Source organism: Nannobrachium achirus, assembly GCF_963921795.1.
Source record: "Nannobrachium achirus genome assembly, chromosome: 20".
Lineage (NCBI taxonomy): Eukaryota > Metazoa > Chordata > Actinopteri > Myctophiformes > Myctophidae > Nannobrachium > Nannobrachium achirus.
This window is the reverse complement of record NC_137827.1, coordinates 37,674,303-37,692,988: the sequence shown is the minus strand read 5'-3', so window position 1 is coordinate 37,692,988 and position 18,686 is coordinate 37,674,303. Positions and strand designations below refer to the sequence as shown.

General features: G+C 43.1%; 2 protein-coding genes across 2 annotated transcripts in view; one reads left to right on the top strand and one right to left on the bottom strand.

Annotated features, from left to right (window-relative positions):
- Positions 1-18,686, bottom strand: part of LOC308306131 (putative phospholipid-transporting ATPase IA) — a gene marked incomplete at its 5' end in the record, with an annotated part of 59,601 nt that overhangs the window by 13,876 nt on the left and 27,039 nt on the right. Inside the window, 15 exons of the mRNA XM_080751030.1 lie at positions 163-273; positions 1,296-1,479; positions 3,002-3,174; positions 3,634-3,698; positions 4,103-4,241; positions 5,015-5,154; positions 6,708-6,792; positions 7,490-7,559; positions 7,654-7,703; positions 8,394-8,476; positions 9,650-9,755; positions 14,999-15,071; positions 15,843-15,931; positions 17,099-17,176; positions 17,694-17,821. Of these exons, the coding sequence (XP_080607156.1) occupies positions 163-273; positions 1,296-1,479; positions 3,002-3,174; positions 3,634-3,698; positions 4,103-4,241; positions 5,015-5,154; positions 6,708-6,792; positions 7,490-7,559; positions 7,654-7,703; positions 8,394-8,476; positions 9,650-9,755; positions 14,999-15,071; positions 15,843-15,931; positions 17,099-17,176; positions 17,694-17,821 (1,574 nt within the window). The remainder of the gene's footprint in view (positions 1-162; positions 274-1,295; positions 1,480-3,001; positions 3,175-3,633; positions 3,699-4,102; positions 4,242-5,014; positions 5,155-6,707; positions 6,793-7,489; positions 7,560-7,653; positions 7,704-8,393; positions 8,477-9,649; positions 9,756-14,998; positions 15,072-15,842; positions 15,932-17,098; positions 17,177-17,693; positions 17,822-18,686) is intronic.
- Positions 12,922-14,199, top strand: LOC308306350 (ATP-dependent RNA helicase DDX19A-like; the record flags this gene model as incomplete). The annotated part of the gene is made up of 1 exon (XM_080751300.1): positions 12,922-14,199. Exon 1 carries the CDS (start codon positions 12,955-12,957, stop codon positions 14,197-14,199), a length of 1,245 nt encoding a protein of 414 aa, XP_080607426.1. The 5' UTR covers positions 12,922-12,954.

The window sequence follows — 18,686 nt, the reverse complement described above, 5'->3', positions numbered from 1 at the left end:
CCTGTACTACAGTATGTACAGCAGTGGTTCTAAAAAAGTGGATTCCAGGGACTTTGTGGGTTCCTTTATGTATATATATACAGTCAGAGTCAAGGGGAGACCTTGAAATGTGAAAGTTTAAGAAACACTCATGTACAGTACTATGTTCTAATAGTACTGTACCTCTATGATGTAGAGCACTATGTTCTTGTAGAAGCAGTACAGGATGCACTTGGAGACGCGGTTGTAGTTCCATGCTCCGTGCACCAGCAGCAGGTTCCGCAAATACTTGAACTGAAAGATCATATACAGAAGTAGATAAAACAAATTGACCGCAGTAAATGTTTATCAGTAGCACAACAGATGAGTTTGCAGGTTTGGCACAAAGCAGAAGAGCTGGTACTGACTGCACAAACTGCCGTAAATAGACTAGGAAGCTGGCACTAATGAAACACTCCACAAAAAAAAAGATGATCTCAGGCCTTGGCCACAGACAATCTAGTGCAGTGGTTCCCCAAATTTATTTTTGGGGGTCATGATTAGCTTAATGCGTTTTCTGACTCTCAGTGTATTCAGGGTATCATTCTGCACATTTCTAAAGTTACAATGTAATTACTTTTAAGACCTTTTTAATACCAAATTGGTCAAATTGTCAAATATTACGCAAGAAAGAGGAAGATATTGTGAAAATAGCCGATCTGCAAGCACACATCGTCTATTTTCACAATATCTTTTGGAACCGAGTCAAACTAAATGTAATGCCTACAATGCCTTTTAACTGCTTTAGTGCCTATCCCGAACTAGTTCGGGATGATTTGGACTGTCCTGGGTGCCTATCCCGAACTAGTTCGGCTTTAAGAAAAAGATTTTTTTTTTTGTACATTTTTTTTTCCGAGCCGGGCCGCCGGCCGTCATCTGTTTACACGGCCCGCGAGAGCGTCGCGCCGCCGATATTTACCATCCACTCCAATGCAATCCAGGATCTTTAGAGCTCATTTTCTCTGTTCCATGCATATCCATGAGGTGTGCAAGGTTTAATCATGGCTAAATCGCCGAAAATAGGGCTTCTAAAATGCTTGGTAGCCAATTGCTAACTTCAAGCTAACTTCATCCTGTCCCTGTTGATGACACAAAGGAAAGTGTTCAGGCTTGTCATGGCTGCGCACGGCTTGTGCTGTTACAGCGCCTGTGGATGGGTGTTTTCTATGGCCACTGGGCGCCCTCTAGTGGTGAAAAGGTGGCATTGAAAGCGTTAAGTGCTTGTCAGGGTGTGTGGGGGAGTCCCCAGTTCAAATATATGTTCTAGCGCTGTTTACCTGAGCGATAGAGTAGTCTGAGGAGTTGGCGGCCTGCAGGCCCTCCTGGCCGGAGATGCCCACGCCCACGTGAGCCGTCTGGATCATGCTCACGTCGTTGGCGCCGTCGCCGATGGCCAGTGTGATCACCTTCACCTGCTGCTTCACCAGCGCCACCACCTCAGACTTCTGCAGGGGAGACACCCTGCACGGGACGGGAGGAGAATGTCAGAGGAGACACCCTGCACGGGACGGGAGGAGAATGTCAGAGGAGACACCCTGCACGGGACGGGAGGAGAATGTCAGAGGAGACACCCTGCACGGGACGGGAGGAGAATGTCAGGGGAGACACCCTGCACGGGACGGGAGGAGAATGTCAGAGGAGACACCCTGCACGGGACGGGAGGAGAATGTCAGAGGAGACACCCTGCACGGGACGGGAGGAGAATGTCAGGGGAGACACCCTGCACGGGACGGGAGGAGAATGTCAGGGGAGACACCCTGCACGGGACGGGAGGAGAATGTCAGGGGAGACACCCTGCACGGGACGGGAGGAGAATGTCAGGGGAGACACCCTGCACGGGACGGGAGGAGAATGTCAGAGGAGACACCCTGCACGGGACGGGAGGAGAATGTCAGGGGAGACACCCTGCACGGGACGGGAGGAGAATGTCAGGGGAGACACCCTGCACGGGACGGGAGGAGAATGTCAGAGGAGACACCCTGCACGGGACGGGAGGAGAATGTCAGGGGAGACACCCTGCACGGGACGGGAGGAGAATGTCAGGGGAGACACCCTGCACGGGACGGGAGGAGAATGTCAGGGGAGACACCCTGCACGGGACGGGAGGAGAATGTCAGGGGAGACACCCTGCACGGGACGGAGGAGAATGTCACAGGGCCCAGGGGCTAAGGGTTGTGGCCTGAGGTGACACTGGGGATCCCATCCCCCTGGAATCTGACTGACCGCCATCATGATTATTTCAAACCTTTTGAAAGAAAATGAAAGTAGCCGATCTACAAGCTCACAACGTGTCGCGCAATGTGACGTGTTGTGAGTTTGTATGTCGTCTATTTTCAAAATGTTTACATGCCACTGTTTTACAATTAAGTTAAGTGGTTAATCAGATTAATTGATTTAGTCGATTAGAAAACAAAATCTATTGTATTTTTTATGATTTTTTAAGAAAAATAATTATATATAAAAAAAGAAAAAATGCTTCTCAATTATTCAGTTATAAGTCTTCTAAATATTCGATATATTTTCGGTAAATTGCGCAGCACTAGCTCACCCACCCACACTGCCTGACATAACGGGCTATGCATGGACCATGCCATGGTCCCTTGTAGTGTTGTCAAAAATATCGATTTATCGAAAAGTATCGATTTTGAATATAGTATTGATTTTCAATATGACTTTTCCATAGTATCGATACTCAATTTTTACCTCTCTCGTTGGTTTACACAACGTTACTTTTATGTGTATCTTTCCTACTTTGGCTTATTCCTAGATCTTTTAAAGGCCTATTTGTATGTGAAAACATCAAAGGCAGGCCTTTAAAAACATTTTTTTGCACTAAAATCGCAGTGGTGGCGTGGTATGGAAAATGGTATTGAGTATCGACATTTTTCAAAATATCGTATCGAAGTTAGAAATCCAGTATCGTGACAAGCCTAGTCCCTTGCGACCTGTTTGTCCCACGGCGAGGCTTGTGGTGTGTGTGTACCTGCAGCAGATGACAGCCTTGCAGGACAGGGCCAGGTCCACAAAGTGCTGTCTGGCCTCGGGGCTGAGGGCGTACTTCAACGTCTGCCCGTCAATCACCAGGGCCAACTCATTGTCTCTGTGGAGCCCCGCCCCCAGCACGCTGCAGTTATGGGTCAGGGCCTCCCGCGTCGCCTGTGACACACACACAAACACGCACGCACGCACGCACGCACGCACGCACGCACGCACGCACACACACACACACACGATAATTAAATTTAAAAAAATCATCAAAATAACATTTTTTGCATAATCCTTCATAATAATTTCAATCTTATAAATGTTTGTATATTCAAACCTTTTCAAAAATAGCATATCTACAAGCTCAAAGGGAGTCTCATTTTAGCTTGTAGATCAGCCATTTCCACTATTAATATTTTTTAAGGATAAAATAATCAAACATGTATGTTATTTGTCATACAAATGCAACTTTTGTTTACGAAGCCTACATTTTTGTAGTTCTATTTCATAATGTTCCAATGTTTAATGACAGTAACACAATTAAATCGTTAATCATAATCATTAGAGTGACAATTAATTGTCAAGTAAAATGTCATAATGGTGACAGCCCTAGGCCTAATTGCTACGTACATCGACAGTATCTTCATTGATGACCAGCAGTCCCATGCTCTTCTTCAGCAGACTGCAGGAATAACCTGAGAATGAAATCCAGGAACACAGAATAGCATCAGTGGACAGGATATGCACAGGACACTCAAATGGCCTGGAGTAAGGGATACAGTATGTTATTATCTTCTAATCTAAGGCAAACCGTCTTCTGTTAAAACGTTAACGCCGTCCATTTCTGATAGTAATGATTGCGATGAGGGTGTTTGTTCAGTAACAGCAGGGCTCGAAACTGCAACAGTTTTGGTCGCAAATGCAATCCGAAATCTAATTTGTGTAGTGGTACAGTACCACCGGTGCTACCAGGTAAAAAAAATAATTTTGAGCCCTGAACAGGGGTCTTCCTATGTCTACAGCTCTTTAGTAAACATTTTATGTTTGGGATACCAATTTAATTTAATCAGTAGAGTGCGTAAAGTATGTGTGTCCTGACCTATGTTGATGGCAGTCTCCTGCTTGTCCCCAGTGAGGATCCATATCTTGATGTGTGCTTTAAGCAAGGTGTCGATGGTCTCTGGGACCTGGTCCTGAAGTTTGTCCTCGATGGCTGTCGCCCCCAGCAGCTGTAAGTTCTTTATGGGAAAGAAAAACACTGAGCATCACCTAAAGCCTGAGTTATACTAAGCTGCATGCGGACGTCACACATACTGTACATACATATTCATTTGGGAGTCCCTTGACATGAAAATGTTTGAGATACACTGTTTAAAATTACACTGTCGACAAATGAAGACAATTCTTGTGGCTTTTTAGGAATGCAAAAGGGTGTTGTAAACTAAGAACTCTTCATAATGAGTTATTTTACTTTTGTTACTTTAAGTATACTTCTGTCATTTTGAATAAGGGGCTTTTACTTGTAACGCAGTATTTTTACAATGTTGTATTAAAACTTTTACTCACTGTCCAAAGTGTATTTCTTCCATCATGTGGATGGGACTAACAGGAGCATGCTGAACTAACTGACAGTGTTGCCAAATTTAGCTAGAGAAACAAGCGGCCAGGTCTACATAAATCCCAAAAGAAGCAAATAGGCAGCATGATCACACATGTAATATCTTTGAAACATATTAAACAAAAATCTTGGGGTCTCTGAGACAAAATATGTTCAAATGGGTGGTCCCTTGGCAGTATACTTGTTAATTTGGGGCTCCTCAACATGAAAATGTTTCAGAACCACTGGTTTGAACTACATCAGGAAGGAAGCCCATATACAGTACAGTTTCTAAAATAACGACACTTTAGAAACGACACCCAAAAACTAATATTGACAAGCAACTTTACAGAAAAACAAGGCCAAAGCCGGCCTATGATAAGCAAACTTGACTTGGCCACACTGCTGACCAACCTTCTCTATGAGCTCGTAGCTCTCCTCCATCTTCAGGGCTCGGTCACTGAGCGAGGTGGCTGCTTTCTGGTGCTCCTCACACCACTGTGAGTAGCTCTCCTCAGAGACGTCGGCCACAGCGTAGCACAGTGTCCTCAGGCCTGGAAGACAGGGAGGGACACAGAGGAGGACAATGTTAGGACGACAAGTGTAAAATGTTGCTGTCGGGCCGACGTTCATTTGTAATTGAGTGCCCTGCTACTTGATCACACTACAGAGTCACACAAAAGCATCAAAAGTAGCAGATCCACAAGCTCGAAACACGGCGCGCAAAGGGTGCATTTTGAGCTTGTAGATCTGCCACTTTTGCCATTGTTTTAATTTAATTCGCAAAAGTAACATACGTCTTGGACATACTATATGAAGCTTCCATCCTGACAGAGACGGAAATGAACTTCTAGGATTTTTAAGGAACAAGTCCTGATGAGTGCTACTGTATATAAGATCCATTTCAGGACCTCCGAAGTACCTGTAGAAGCTGGCCAGCTGTTAGCATTACTGGATTATTCTAATAATTGAGGAATTTGTGTGGATGGCAGTGTGGTCAACAACACATACAGTACAGTACCTGGGGCGATAGGGCTTTTCTTTCGCTGCTGCTCCATTAGTGGACTGCACTCCCCCATTACTATCAGAGAAGTCCCCCCCACCCTCGTATCACTGATCATAGTTATTATTGATTTTATTCCTTAGTCTTAGTCTTAGTAGATAGCATTTTTAGGTTTTAGAAAAGTATTTTTTACTGCTTAGGTGCGTGGTCTACTTATGTTATTGTTTTTCTAGATGGATATTCCTATGCATTTGTTGTATTGCTGTTGATGTACTGACAAAGACATATTATCTTACTTATTATATTGACGTATTACCTGCTTATTGTAAGTCGCTTTGGATTAAAAGTGTCTGCTAAATGCCTAAATTCTAAATTGAAAATTTAGGTGGAAAGTAAATGTATATATCAATATCACGGTATATGTGTGTGACAGTGTTAAAACCCCAGCATCCTTAATGGAAGAGGGGATGGTTTTGAAACCAAAATGTAAACGGATTTTAGTAAAAATGTCTTTGTTTCCCCCCACCCTTGTATTTTCAGGATGGGACAGTGAGATGTCCTCCATCTTGCCTTATCCACCACATGCCACCCTCACCTCAAGGCCGCAACGAGACCAGGAAAGCTCTCAGCCCGACAAGCCATTGACCACCTTTTGAAGTTTATCTAGGTAAGGTTACAGTTCAATTAAAGTTTTTAAGATGGCTCACTGTACTGTCCCTAATATTCACCCTTAAAACTATACTTTTCTGAAATTATGCGATGACCATGCTCATCTGTAATCAGTGACTGATATGTGTCTGCTTCTAAATCTAAATACTGAATGAAGAAATTCAAAAACTGTCCTGGGTGTTCCCAAAAGCCTGATTAGATGCTAAAATGACAAAGTAATTTTGAAATTGGAATATCTCTTTAACTTACTCTAGACCCCTGGGGTAAGGCTTTTGCAGAAAATAGCGGATCCACAAGCTCACAACAACGGGAAAGCTTTCCCTACAATAACAGAAAACACACTAGCATTGAGCCTTGAGAGACTCTGCCCAACCTTATGGGGTTCAAGTGTTTATACAGGTCACCAACTGAAAGCTGTGTGTGTGAGATGTTTACCTTCCGTAGCAAACTGCTCCAGATGGACAAGAGTCAAGTCACTGTAGTTGGAGCTGGCTGCCAGTCTCTCGTAGATCACAGAGTCCTTACACACACACACACACACACACACACACACACACACACACACACACACACACACACACACACACACACACACACACACACACACACACACACACACACACACACACACACACACACACACACACATTACTGGATGAGTAAGTGATGTATATCGGACCAGTTACCCATATATGGAGACCCCTGGCACCCATATACGGAGATCCATGTATAGCCCAAACATGCTTACTCAGTTATTCGTTATGTGAAAGTCCTATGACGTCTATGACATCTGACATCATACATACAATCCCTTTATGCCCATACATGGAGATCCCAGTCTGTAGAACCAGCCACACAGACATGGGCTGTCTTGACCATAATATGGATTATGGAGTCTTTAAAAGATAGTTCACACAAAAAATGACTTATTTTCTATCCATTACACACCCCATGACGCCTTGAATCCATGGAGCCTTTTTGTTTTTGACGAATTCCTAAGCCAATAATTTGATGAACGGCTGCGTTTCCGGTATGAGACTCAAAAGAGACTCTTTGTGGCTATGTTGCCTTTTTTTTTAAGGTGTTGGGCATTGGGGGTGCATCAGGTAGGTGTGTGATATTAATTCTGCAACAAAAGCCATAGACAGAATGTCCATGTGTGAACAGTATCATTTTTATCCGTTATAAGAATGAAAGGAACCGTTTGCAGTACTTACTGCTCCCTTGCAGTAGAGTCGAATTCTCCCGGATGGAGTTCGCATTATCACTGACATCCTTTTCCTGGCACTATGACAACAGGACAAATTATATTTACAGATATTCATTATACGGTCAAAACAAGTCCAATCTATTATAATTATAATTATTATTAATTTGTTACCTTGTAAACTCAAGAACATTCAGCAACTCAAACCTCTGTTCCACTCCAAACTGTAAAAGAAAAAGGAGATTTCTTTTAATAATAATTAACCATATTTACACAACAATGTCATCACATTGATCCATTTTGAAGCTGTGAAGTTCTGAGAGACAAATAATACTGCAAAATCGTGTTCAGCTGAGTCAATGTAACTCAACCCAACCCGGTAATTTCTGTTTATTTTAGTATTGAAGATCCAGATAGTGAAATCAACATGAAGTTATATAATATTAAATGCTAAAGTTACGTTAGCATATATTATTTGCTTGTAACTACCCAACCCAGACCTCTAGCACAGGGGTCTTCAACGTTTTCAGGCCAAGGACCCCTTTGGTGAGAGAGAGATGAAGCAGGGACCCCCACAACCTCTTCATAGATTCCATATAGTTTCATTGTTTGACAGCACAATCATCAGTGTATTTTGGAATCATGTCAATTTGTGTTTTCAGATATTTAACCACTTGAACCGTCAATACTTTAAAAACGTAACCTTTCACTCTGTACTTAGTCTGCTCTTTTTCCCCTTTACACTAAAGCTCTTTGACGAAAATAGCTGATCTACAAGCTTGTAGATCTGCTATTTTTGTCTAAAGTTCTCAGAATATGGACGCTATAGGGGTTCAAGTGGTTCATATAAAAAAAGTAGAAACCCTGCTCTAGCAAAGTGAGGTCATGAAGGTTTAGTTTGCGTTGCAACTTACAGCCTGGATGAAGACAGAGTCTGGGGTTCGACCAGCGAATACAAAACCCAGGCTGCTCGCAGCTCTCACCAGCGCTCCTTCATCTGGGACAAACACAACACAGTCAGTCTTTTGACAGCAAATGTTGACGCTGCGACAAGTTGTGAGATTGTAGATCGGCCATTTTCAGTATGTGACACCCGCACACACCCATGATGACCTTAGTGATGTCTTAGCTTTAATGGATCTCTTCCCCACAAAAAAGCTAGTCGACAAAATCAACACTGCTCTGTTAAATAACATCACTGTTGGGCAGGAACCTTGCACTGCCGTATTTAATCATTTTTCTTTTCCATAAATGAATCCTATGGAACTTACCGGAAAGTTTTTTCTTTTTTTCAATTTCCTCAAAAGTATCAGTTTCGGACATGCAAGATTCCAATCGACAGAGAGGATAAATGACTCAAAAGCAATGATGAAAACATGAGCATCGCAGAGTTGTGTGAACTGTCAGTAAGCGCCGTCGCGTTAACCTTCAACGCGACGGCCACGCAACGTTCACGCCTTAGTATGGCATTCTTTACCGTGCACACACAATATGAGTGGGATTGTGGGCTGCTGGGGTAAACAAATGCATCGTCGGGGTGAGCAGGAACATTGTTCCTCAAACATTACAGGTCCAATTGGTTCCATTTGTACACTCTCAGAGTTAAGTTAACACTGAGGATTTTACAGCATAGATAGGTTTTCCCAAAACCTTTTCAGCTCGTGACCCAAAATACAAATTTGGTAGGAAATTGTAGGAAATAAAATAAAATAAAATGGATATATACTTGCAAAGTAAACTGGTGTAAATTGGGGTCCCAGAGATAAAAAAATAAAAATAAAAAAAGCTATCAAATGGGGGTCAAAACGTATTTCTTCACACCGCTTTCGAGCTTGCAGATCTGCTACTTTTAAAGATTTGTTTTTTTGGGGGGACTTTTTGCCTTTATTGATAGGGCAGTAGACTGACAGGAAATGGGGGGAGAGATGGGGAGTGACACGCGGCAAAGGTCGTCTGGATCGGGAATCGAACTGGCGACACCGACAGACATCCATGCCTATCAGATCTGCTACTTTTGATGCTTGAGTGACGCTGTAGAATGATCAAGTGGGGTATTCATTTATGAAAAAACACAAAAAGTTTAAATTTGGGGATAAGAGGATTCTGCCTGACAGCGACGATACGAAACTGGGGGTTCTTGAAATGAAAAGGGACGATGGAACTACAGTACCTGGTGAGGAGGCCTGGTAGATGATGGAATCTTCTGTCTTTTCAGGAACGGCAGTGTGACACACTGCCATCATGGTCAAAAACTCCTGGATGACAGGTGCTGTGGCCTGGACAAACACGCACACACATTACTTGTCTGCAGTAGGGGTTAATCACAAATACTGAAACAAAGCAATTTAGCTGCTTTCTTAGCGATTATTCTATGAATTAATTTTTCAATAAATCGAATAATCGAGCACCCTTTATACAATATAATATTATTATTCTGACATGTTTTTAATAGTTTGTGACATGCCCAAAATAGGGATAAATTATTAATCCATTATCTATCTATAAATGCGACAAATCTCTGTGAGTATGTATGTATGTGCCCCGCGTATCTCGAGAACCGTTCGTCCCACCGGCTTCAGATTTGGCACGCGCGCTCCACGCCACGGCGCGGAGTGCAGTGCCGGGCCTCGACCCGATGCGCGGTTTTCCGAAACCGGCGCAAAACGTTCGGAATCTCCTTATGCGGAGCTGATTGTTGACATCAGGCTGTTCCGGAGGAAATCGGCGCAAGCGCTGACTCTTTGTGACATCACTTCATAAAAGGCTCTGACATCACGTACACCACATGACATGAGTCAACAAAAAATCTCTGTGAATGTGTATGTATGTATGTAATCCGCGTATCTCGAAACCGTTCTTCCCACCGTTCTCCATAAATGGGCATAATGAATGCCCGTATGCGGAACTGATGTCTGACATCAGAGTTTTCCGCAACCGGTACTGTGTGTGCAGAGATCTCCATATATGGGCATAAGGGGACAAAGGCAAACAGATGGTCAAAACGGGTCCTATGACAACAGGTATATTGGGGTTTGCATTAAAGGGTGTGGGCATTCATTCCTATTTCAAATTCGGCACGCGCGTTCCCCACCGCAGCAGGTAGTGCAGTGCTCGGCCTCGACCCGACCCGATACACGATTTTCTGGAACCAGCATGAAAGGTTTGGATTCTGATCTGAACTGGCACTGTGTCTGCATAGATCTCCATATATGGGCATAAAATTAATGCAGACAGACAGATACAGATATCTACATATATGGGCATAAATGGACACAGGCAAACGGATGGTCAAAGATCTCCATATATGGGCATAAAGTGGACGCAGACAGACAGATACAGATATCTCCATATATGGGCATAAATGGACACAGGCAAACAGATGGTCAAAACGGGTCCTATCTGAAGGGGCACTATCTGCGGCATAAAATGGACGCAGATAGACAGATATCTCCATATATGGGCATAAAATGGACCCAGAACTATATCTGCAGTGATCTCCATATATGGACATAAAATGGACGCCGACAGACAGACAGCTACAGATATCTCCATATATGGGCATAAATGGACACAGGCAAACAGATGGTCAAAACGGGTCCTATGACAACAGGTATAATGGGGTTTGCATTAAAGGGCGGGGCATTCATTCCCTATTTACATCGTTCCCGAGTTGGCCAGGTCGCCGACTAGACGCTGGGCCGCCCAAAGGGCGGCCCAGCTTCTAGTTTTATTAAATGATCAATTATGGATTTAATAGATTATCTGTTGTATCTATTGACAATGCAAAATTCATTCTAATACAGTATGTTAGTTCAATGAGGAGATTGTGTATCTGTATTTAGGCCAGGAGTTTAAATATTTGCACACTGAGTTAAAGCTCCCAGACAATTTTATGAGTGCATTAAAACTGGGATGGGTAAAAGTACTACTCGAGTACTTTTACTTGAGTAAAGAAAAATACTAGAAAAGAAAATGTCTAAGAAAATGTAAGTGTGCCTGCAGCTCGGTAAGTGTGTGCAACCTTGTGTAGCGGTTGGTGTTAGCATTAGCATTTTTAGCATTTACATTAACATCATCATTTTTTACATTAGCATTTTTATTAGCATTAGCATTGTATTAGCATTAGCATTTTAACATTAGCATTTTTAGCATTAGCATTAGCATTTTTTTAAATTAGCTAGCATTAGCATTTTAGCATTAGCATTTTTAACGTTAGCATTGGCATTTTTTGCATAAGCATTTTAGCTTTTTTTTTACATTAGCATTTTTAGCATTAGCATTAGCGGAAGTAGCGGTCAGTCACCGAGTTTGAGACCAGTAATGTGTTGGAAAGTGGAGTTATAGCTGTTTAAAGCCCAGCCAATAGGAATACAGAGGGGGCGGGGCTTAAGCAATTACAGATCATTCCTATTGGCCGTCTAAGTACACACACCATGTTTCGAGACGGTACCATGCTGCAAACTGGAGTTATAGCTGTTTAAAGCTCAGCCAATAGGAAGACAGGGGGCGGGGCTTAAGCAATTAAAGCTCGTCACTATTGGCCGGAAAAAGTCCAAAGTCTTGTGAGCGTTTTAAAGTTTAAATCACGTTGCTATGCAAAAGAATGGCAGAGTTATGTGGCGCCAAAGTTTCAGTTTGTTTCTGCTTTCCCCCATTCAAAGTCAATAGGGTTTTTGGGCGTCGTTTTTTGCGAATTACATCACCATGGTAACGCGTATCGGAAAGAAAAGTTATAGCACCCCATTCCTGGCCGAGCCGCAGACGGTTGCTAGGGTAAAACAGGTGGTTGCTATGGTCTAGGAGATGGTTGCTATGGTAAAACTGGTGGTTGCTATGGTAAAACGGGTGGTTGCTATGGTAAAACCATGGTTGCTAAGGTCTAAATAACAATTGATATTTCCATGGCATTTTACATGGTAACTCATGTGTGTACTTAGATGGTTGTCATGGTAACTCTTTTGTGTACATAAATGGTTGTCATGGTTACTCATTTGTGTACATACATGTTTGTAATGTCAACAAACAGTACATGGTTATTATGGTTGTCATGGTAACTTGTTTGTGTACAAACCAGGTCAGGCCTTGTGTGACATCACAGCCTCTGTGCCTATATAAGCGGCAGCACATGCAGTAGCACAGCATTCTTACAGAGTGTGTTGAGCTGACAGCATCATCCACTCTGTGAAACATAATCTCTGTTACTGCACAGTGCTAACTTTCTGCTAGGACTCCTAACGTCAGTTATCTGAAGAACACCCAACACAACAAACAATGTCTTCTTGGGCACTGAGAATGGAGGAGGAGGAAGCTGCTGCTGCTGCTCTATTGCTGAGTAGCATGAAGATCAAGGAGGACGCGCCAGGAGTAGAAAAGGTTGTTTCCATGATCAGAGCACCGGCACCGACGGAGGTACGGGAGGTCAGTGCCGTGTCACAAGACAAAGAAGACAAGGCGGCCCAGTCCTATTTGAATAAGATGGTCCGCACTAACCTAGTCAACTGCACCAACCAACTGGAGGTCCTTAAACGTGACCCCACCTCTCCGCTGTACTCGGTCAAGTCTTTTGAGGAGCTCCAGCTCAAACCCCAGCTGCTGCAGGGCGTGTATGCCATGGGCTTTAACCGACCCTCCAAAATCCAGGAGACCGCTCTGCCCATGATGTTGACGGAGCCTCCGCAAAATCTGATTGCCCAGTCACAGTCAGGGACGGGGAAAACAGCCGCCTTTGTCCTGGCGATGCTCAGCCGCGTGGACCCAGACCAGAAATTCCCTCAGTGCTTGTGTGTGTCGCCCACCTACGAGCTGGCGCTTCAGACGGGCAAGGTGATCGAGCAGATGGGCAAACACTACCCAGAGGTGAAGCTGGCCTACGCGGTCAGAGGCAACAGGCTGCCCAGGGGCACTGCGCTGCGGGAGCAGGTGGTCATCGGTACCCCTGGCACCATGCTGGACTGGTGCCACAAGTTGAAGTTCTTCGACCCCAAGAAGATCAGGGTGTTTGTCCTGGACGAGGCCGACGTCATGATCGCCTTGCAGGGCCACCAGGACCAGAGCATCCGCCTCCAGAGGATGCTGACCCGGGGCTGCCAGATGCTGCTGTTCTCCGCCACGTTCGACGAGGGCGTGTTGAACTTCGCCCAGCGCATCGTGCCCGATGCCACCATCATCAAGCTGAAGCGCGAGGAGGAGATGCTGAGCAGCGTCAAGCAGTACTACGTGCTCTGCAACAGCAAGGAGGACAAGCTGGCCTCCATCTGCAACATCTACGGAGCCATCACCATCGCCCAGGCCATGATCTTCTGCAGAACCAAGAAGACGGGATCATGGCTGAAGGAGGCGCTGAAGAAGGAGGGCCACCAGGTGGAGCTGCTCAGTGGAGAGATGGAGATAGCGGAGAGGGCCCGTGTCATCGAGCGCTTCAGGGATGGCAAGGAGAAAGTCCTAGTCACCACCAACGTCCTGGCACGAGGCATCGACGTCGAGCAGGTCTCCGTGGTGATCAACTTTGACCTGCCGGTGGAAATGGACGGCACGCCGGACTACGAGACGTACCTGCACAGGATCGGACGCACGGGCCGATTCGGCAAGCGAGGGCTGGCCATCAACATGGTGGACAGCAAGGACGTGGGTGTTGTGAAGAAGATCCAGGAGCATTTCAATCGTGAAATTGAAAGAATGGGCACAGATGATTTGGATGAAATTGAGAAAATCACCAGCTAAAGAGGGAGGGAACGGAATGGAGTGGTTGTACAATGATTCAAACTCAAACTTCAAACTCAAACCTCTTCTATACTGGCAACCATAACTATCAAACAAGCAACAGGAGAATAAAATACATACAACACCATACAAACAAAAAAGAACAAACAACACACAAGCATTGGCACCCTTTTTGTGTGCTAATGACAGAGAATAAGTTCCAGCAAGGTTGAACAGAAGAAAGGACAAAGAGAGGTTTGCTGTCTTTAAAATGGAAAGAACGCAGAGCGCAGGAGTGTGCTCAGTGATACAAGACAATGCAGAACTCTGCTAATAACTACTGCACCAGGACAAACAAACATGTCTCCAAATGAGATAATCTCTGAGAATATCTTCTCAGCCATACCACCGAGACATTTTAATCCTGTAGCAATTTGATGTGAATGTGATATATGTAAATGCTTTTACAAATAAAATGTATTATATTATTATTATATAAATATGTCTGTCCGCATTTCTTTCTCCACATTCATTTTACATTTTTTCTGAAATATGCTGTAGCGCCACCTAGTAGATTATCTCTAGTTTTGGTATAACGTTCAATTCGGCATTCACAGTTACAACAACTTTCAACGTAGTGTCCCTATTTTAGGCATGTCATAATAGGTGATTTCTAACAATTAAAACTGTAATCCATAACTAATAAAACAGTTATTTTAACCAATGGAGTTCATGGTAGAATACGTTAATACATTATAACCAGTGCTTATGTTATGTAGATAGTTAGCTACGGTATGTTTAAACATGGTTGTATACTTACATGGTTGTCATGGAGATTAGAGAGTAAGGTAGGATCATTGAAATGTCCTTCATCTGCTGACTCCATGTTGTGCCTTCAGAAAACACATGGATATTTATTAATATATATTAGGGTTGCACCGAATGGAAAATGATTTGCCGATTCCGAATACCGAATATAGGAAACACTTGGCCAAATACTGAATGGCCGAATATGATTAGTGTTGATCCGTGCAAACCGTTTCTACATTTAACTTTGTGTGTATGAGCATGGATCTCCTTGTAGGGATAGCCAAAATGTACTAGCCAAAAAAATTTGCACATGTACCCATAAAATGACTGATATTGAATAGCCAAATTCGGTATTCAGTAATATTTATTCAGCAGCCGAAATAGACACATTTTGTGAACCCTAGTCTCCATGTTCTGGGCATGTCATAATAGGTGTACAACATTCGGTAGAGATATCAGATCTACAAGCTCACAGTGATGAGCTTGTAGTGGGGGAAACAGCACAGCTCATCTAATAGTATGGAGCACGTAACATCTTCTTTTTGTATCTTCGAAGCATGTGCTTGTATGACCCAGAGCCTTCTACCTTCGGAGAGTTGCGTCACTCCCGTTCACTTCATGGGGCCAGGTCTTCTACGCACACTATTGGCGTATAGTGACAAACGGCAAACCGGAAGTTTACAAAATGCATTGAAGTCTATGAGGTGTAAAGTGACAATGGACCACGTGACCAGCGCTGTTTCTGACCCCGCAGTGGCAGAACTCTCTGATTAGACGACTCTGGTATGACCATTTCCCATTTCTTTACGCAGACCTTTCCATTATTATTGATGAACTGAAGATGTATGTCTCACCCGTATGTGAGCCCAGCGATGGTGCACTTCTTAAACTGCATCACGTTACACGTCAGGGTCCCTGTCTTGTCAGAGAAGATGTGTTTGACCTGAAAGACGAACAGCAAATGTTTCTGATGGGCTAGATTTAAACAATCAGGTCACTTCAACAGGGGGTCCTGGACTCCTAGGGGAGTTTTTACTACTACTTTGTGTGATGAGGGAAGATCTGCTGAAAATAACAGATCTACAAGCTCACAACACAATGCACCTTTGCTTTCGTCAAAGGTTTGGTGTTGAGGGAAATAAAAACAGACCAAAAGGTCAAGTTTACAAAATATTGTGAGTTTAAAGGGATATTTCACTTTCAAAAAAACTTTTGGTGATTTTAACGTCTAATCAGGCTTTTATGAACACCCTGAACAGTTTTTAATTTGCTTCATTCAATATTTAGATATTTGATGTAAATGTTACCAGGCCCTCCAGGCCCAGTTCCTCTCCACATACACACCCATTGTAAATTCAAACTCCATTTTAACCAAGCTAGATTCATCAAAAACATCCATTATCGATAACTTTTTTTATTTATTTTTAATAATACATTTTTGTATTAAATATTTTTCATTTTCCCAAATAATTATTAAAAATAAAGGAAAAAGGTTATCGAAAAAACACAGCCTGCTCACGTATTAGGAGGGTAATATGAGTCACCAGAAAAAATAATGTGTGTTTTTAATGAATCTATCATGGTTAAAATGGAGTTTGAAGTTACAATGGGTGTGTATGTGGAGAGGCCCTGGATCAAGCCTCCTGATAACATTTGCATCAAAAATCTAAATATTGAATGAAGCAAATTAAAATCTGTTCGGGGTGTTCATAAAAGCCTGATTAGACCATAAAATTACAAAAAGTTTTTTTGAAAGTGAAATATCCCTTTAAGTGGTTAAATGTCTGGAAACATGCGTTAACATGAATCCAACACATTAATAGAAGAGAAGAAAAAAAGCTACTTTAATTCACACAACACTGATGACAGTAATCTGCTGCAGATTCTCAGCAATCTGCAGCATAATTTTATACAACTTTAGTGGGGGTCCCTGCTTCATCTCTCACTCCCTCAGCTAAGGAGTCCTTGGTCTGAAAAATGTTGAAGACTCCTGGTCTGAAAAATGGGCTGGTGGTGTGGTGAGTCGTCATTATGTTTTACGTCGCTTGCGACAAGGCAACGTTTTGTGGTTAAGCCATAATAACCTGTGTCATTTCAGATTTTGAACTACCTGTCCAAGTTCCTCATTGAGGCTGGATGTTCTTGCCACGGCGGACGTGTCCGTGGGCTCATAGTGCATGTCTACATCCTGAAGACACAAAACACACAAACATTCATCACAAATTAACGTCTTGCACTCTGAAATGAGGCTGATTGACAGTTTACTGTCAGAACCTGCACAGCTTGTCTGTATACGGGTAACGCCTGACACTGTGGTTCCCCTGACACATCACTGTGACATCACAGGTGACATCACAGGTGATGTCAGATACTCGAGCAGAGATCTCCATATATGGGCATAAACAGGTGACATCACAGTGTTAAGGATCTCCATATATGGGCATAAAAGGGATTGTATCCCAGATGATGCCCTGTTAGAGAGATCCCTGTGGTCCCTGTGATGCCATATATGGGTATTCCCCAGAATCCCTTTTATGCCCATATATGGAGATCCCTGATGTCATCGATATACATCACTGGCCAGATGGCCAAGGGCGAGGTCGCTTGTCCCCCTGATTCGTCTTACTGGTATAGTTCAAATGAAATAGATATGCAGACTGGTACAAATAATGTGCGAGTGTGAGTGCGAGTGTGCGTGTGTGTACCCAGTTGATGAAGTAGGCCTGGATGAACTTGATGACCTCGAGGGTGACCAGGAGACTGATGGGAATCAGGTTGTTGAACAGAATGATGAAGGTCAGAAAGTTCAGACCAAAGTTGGCGGCACTCCCATCTGTCAGGACAAACACAAAGCAAGCAGTCACAATAACTAGAAACACCCAGTGGCCTCTGAGATGTAGCGGAGCACAAGTATAATGTGAAAAGAAACGGAAACACTCAAGTAGAGTAATAGTACCTTGGAATTGTACTCAAGTACTGTACAGTACTTGAGTAAATGCCCGGGTTCAGAAAAAACTAAACCAATGCATAGGGCTGGGCAATTAACCAACATTTTAGAAACTATAACAGACTTGTAAATGAAAAATCGTTTTTTTATTTTCTCATCAACAAATTGACAAAAACTTTTATAATTGTTTAGTTAATACTTAACCCTTAAGTGGTTGATAGGCTACCAAAAAATGCCTATCTACAAACTCACTGTTCGTGACACGCTGTGAGTGTGTAGATCTGTTATTTTTTATTCATTTGTCGTAATCGAGGACATTTTTTTAAATAACCGTGATAATGATTCGAAGTCATATCCCCCAGCCCTACCAACACAATACAGTAGTAGTTCATAGGTAGCTAAAGTTACAACAATGACGAATAGAAGACTTCCGGAAGAACAAGCCTACCAGTAAGACTCCCTAATCGGGAGATAAGCGACCGTTGGTCGCTTATCTCCACAAATAGGCCAAAAGTTTGTTTTACCAATTATCAAGACATACGGGCAGTTGACAGTTTGCCATGGTTACTCATTGAAGTTGAATCTCCATATATGGAGATAACCTACGCATCACACTAAGTCTGACCTCACCAGCCCATATTTGGGCATGAGCAACTTATGTCTCCATATATGGAGATATGATAATATCTACCCCAGCCAAGGGGGCGATTCCCTCTTAGGCTAGTGTAGTGGTTAAGATGTTTGGCTTTAG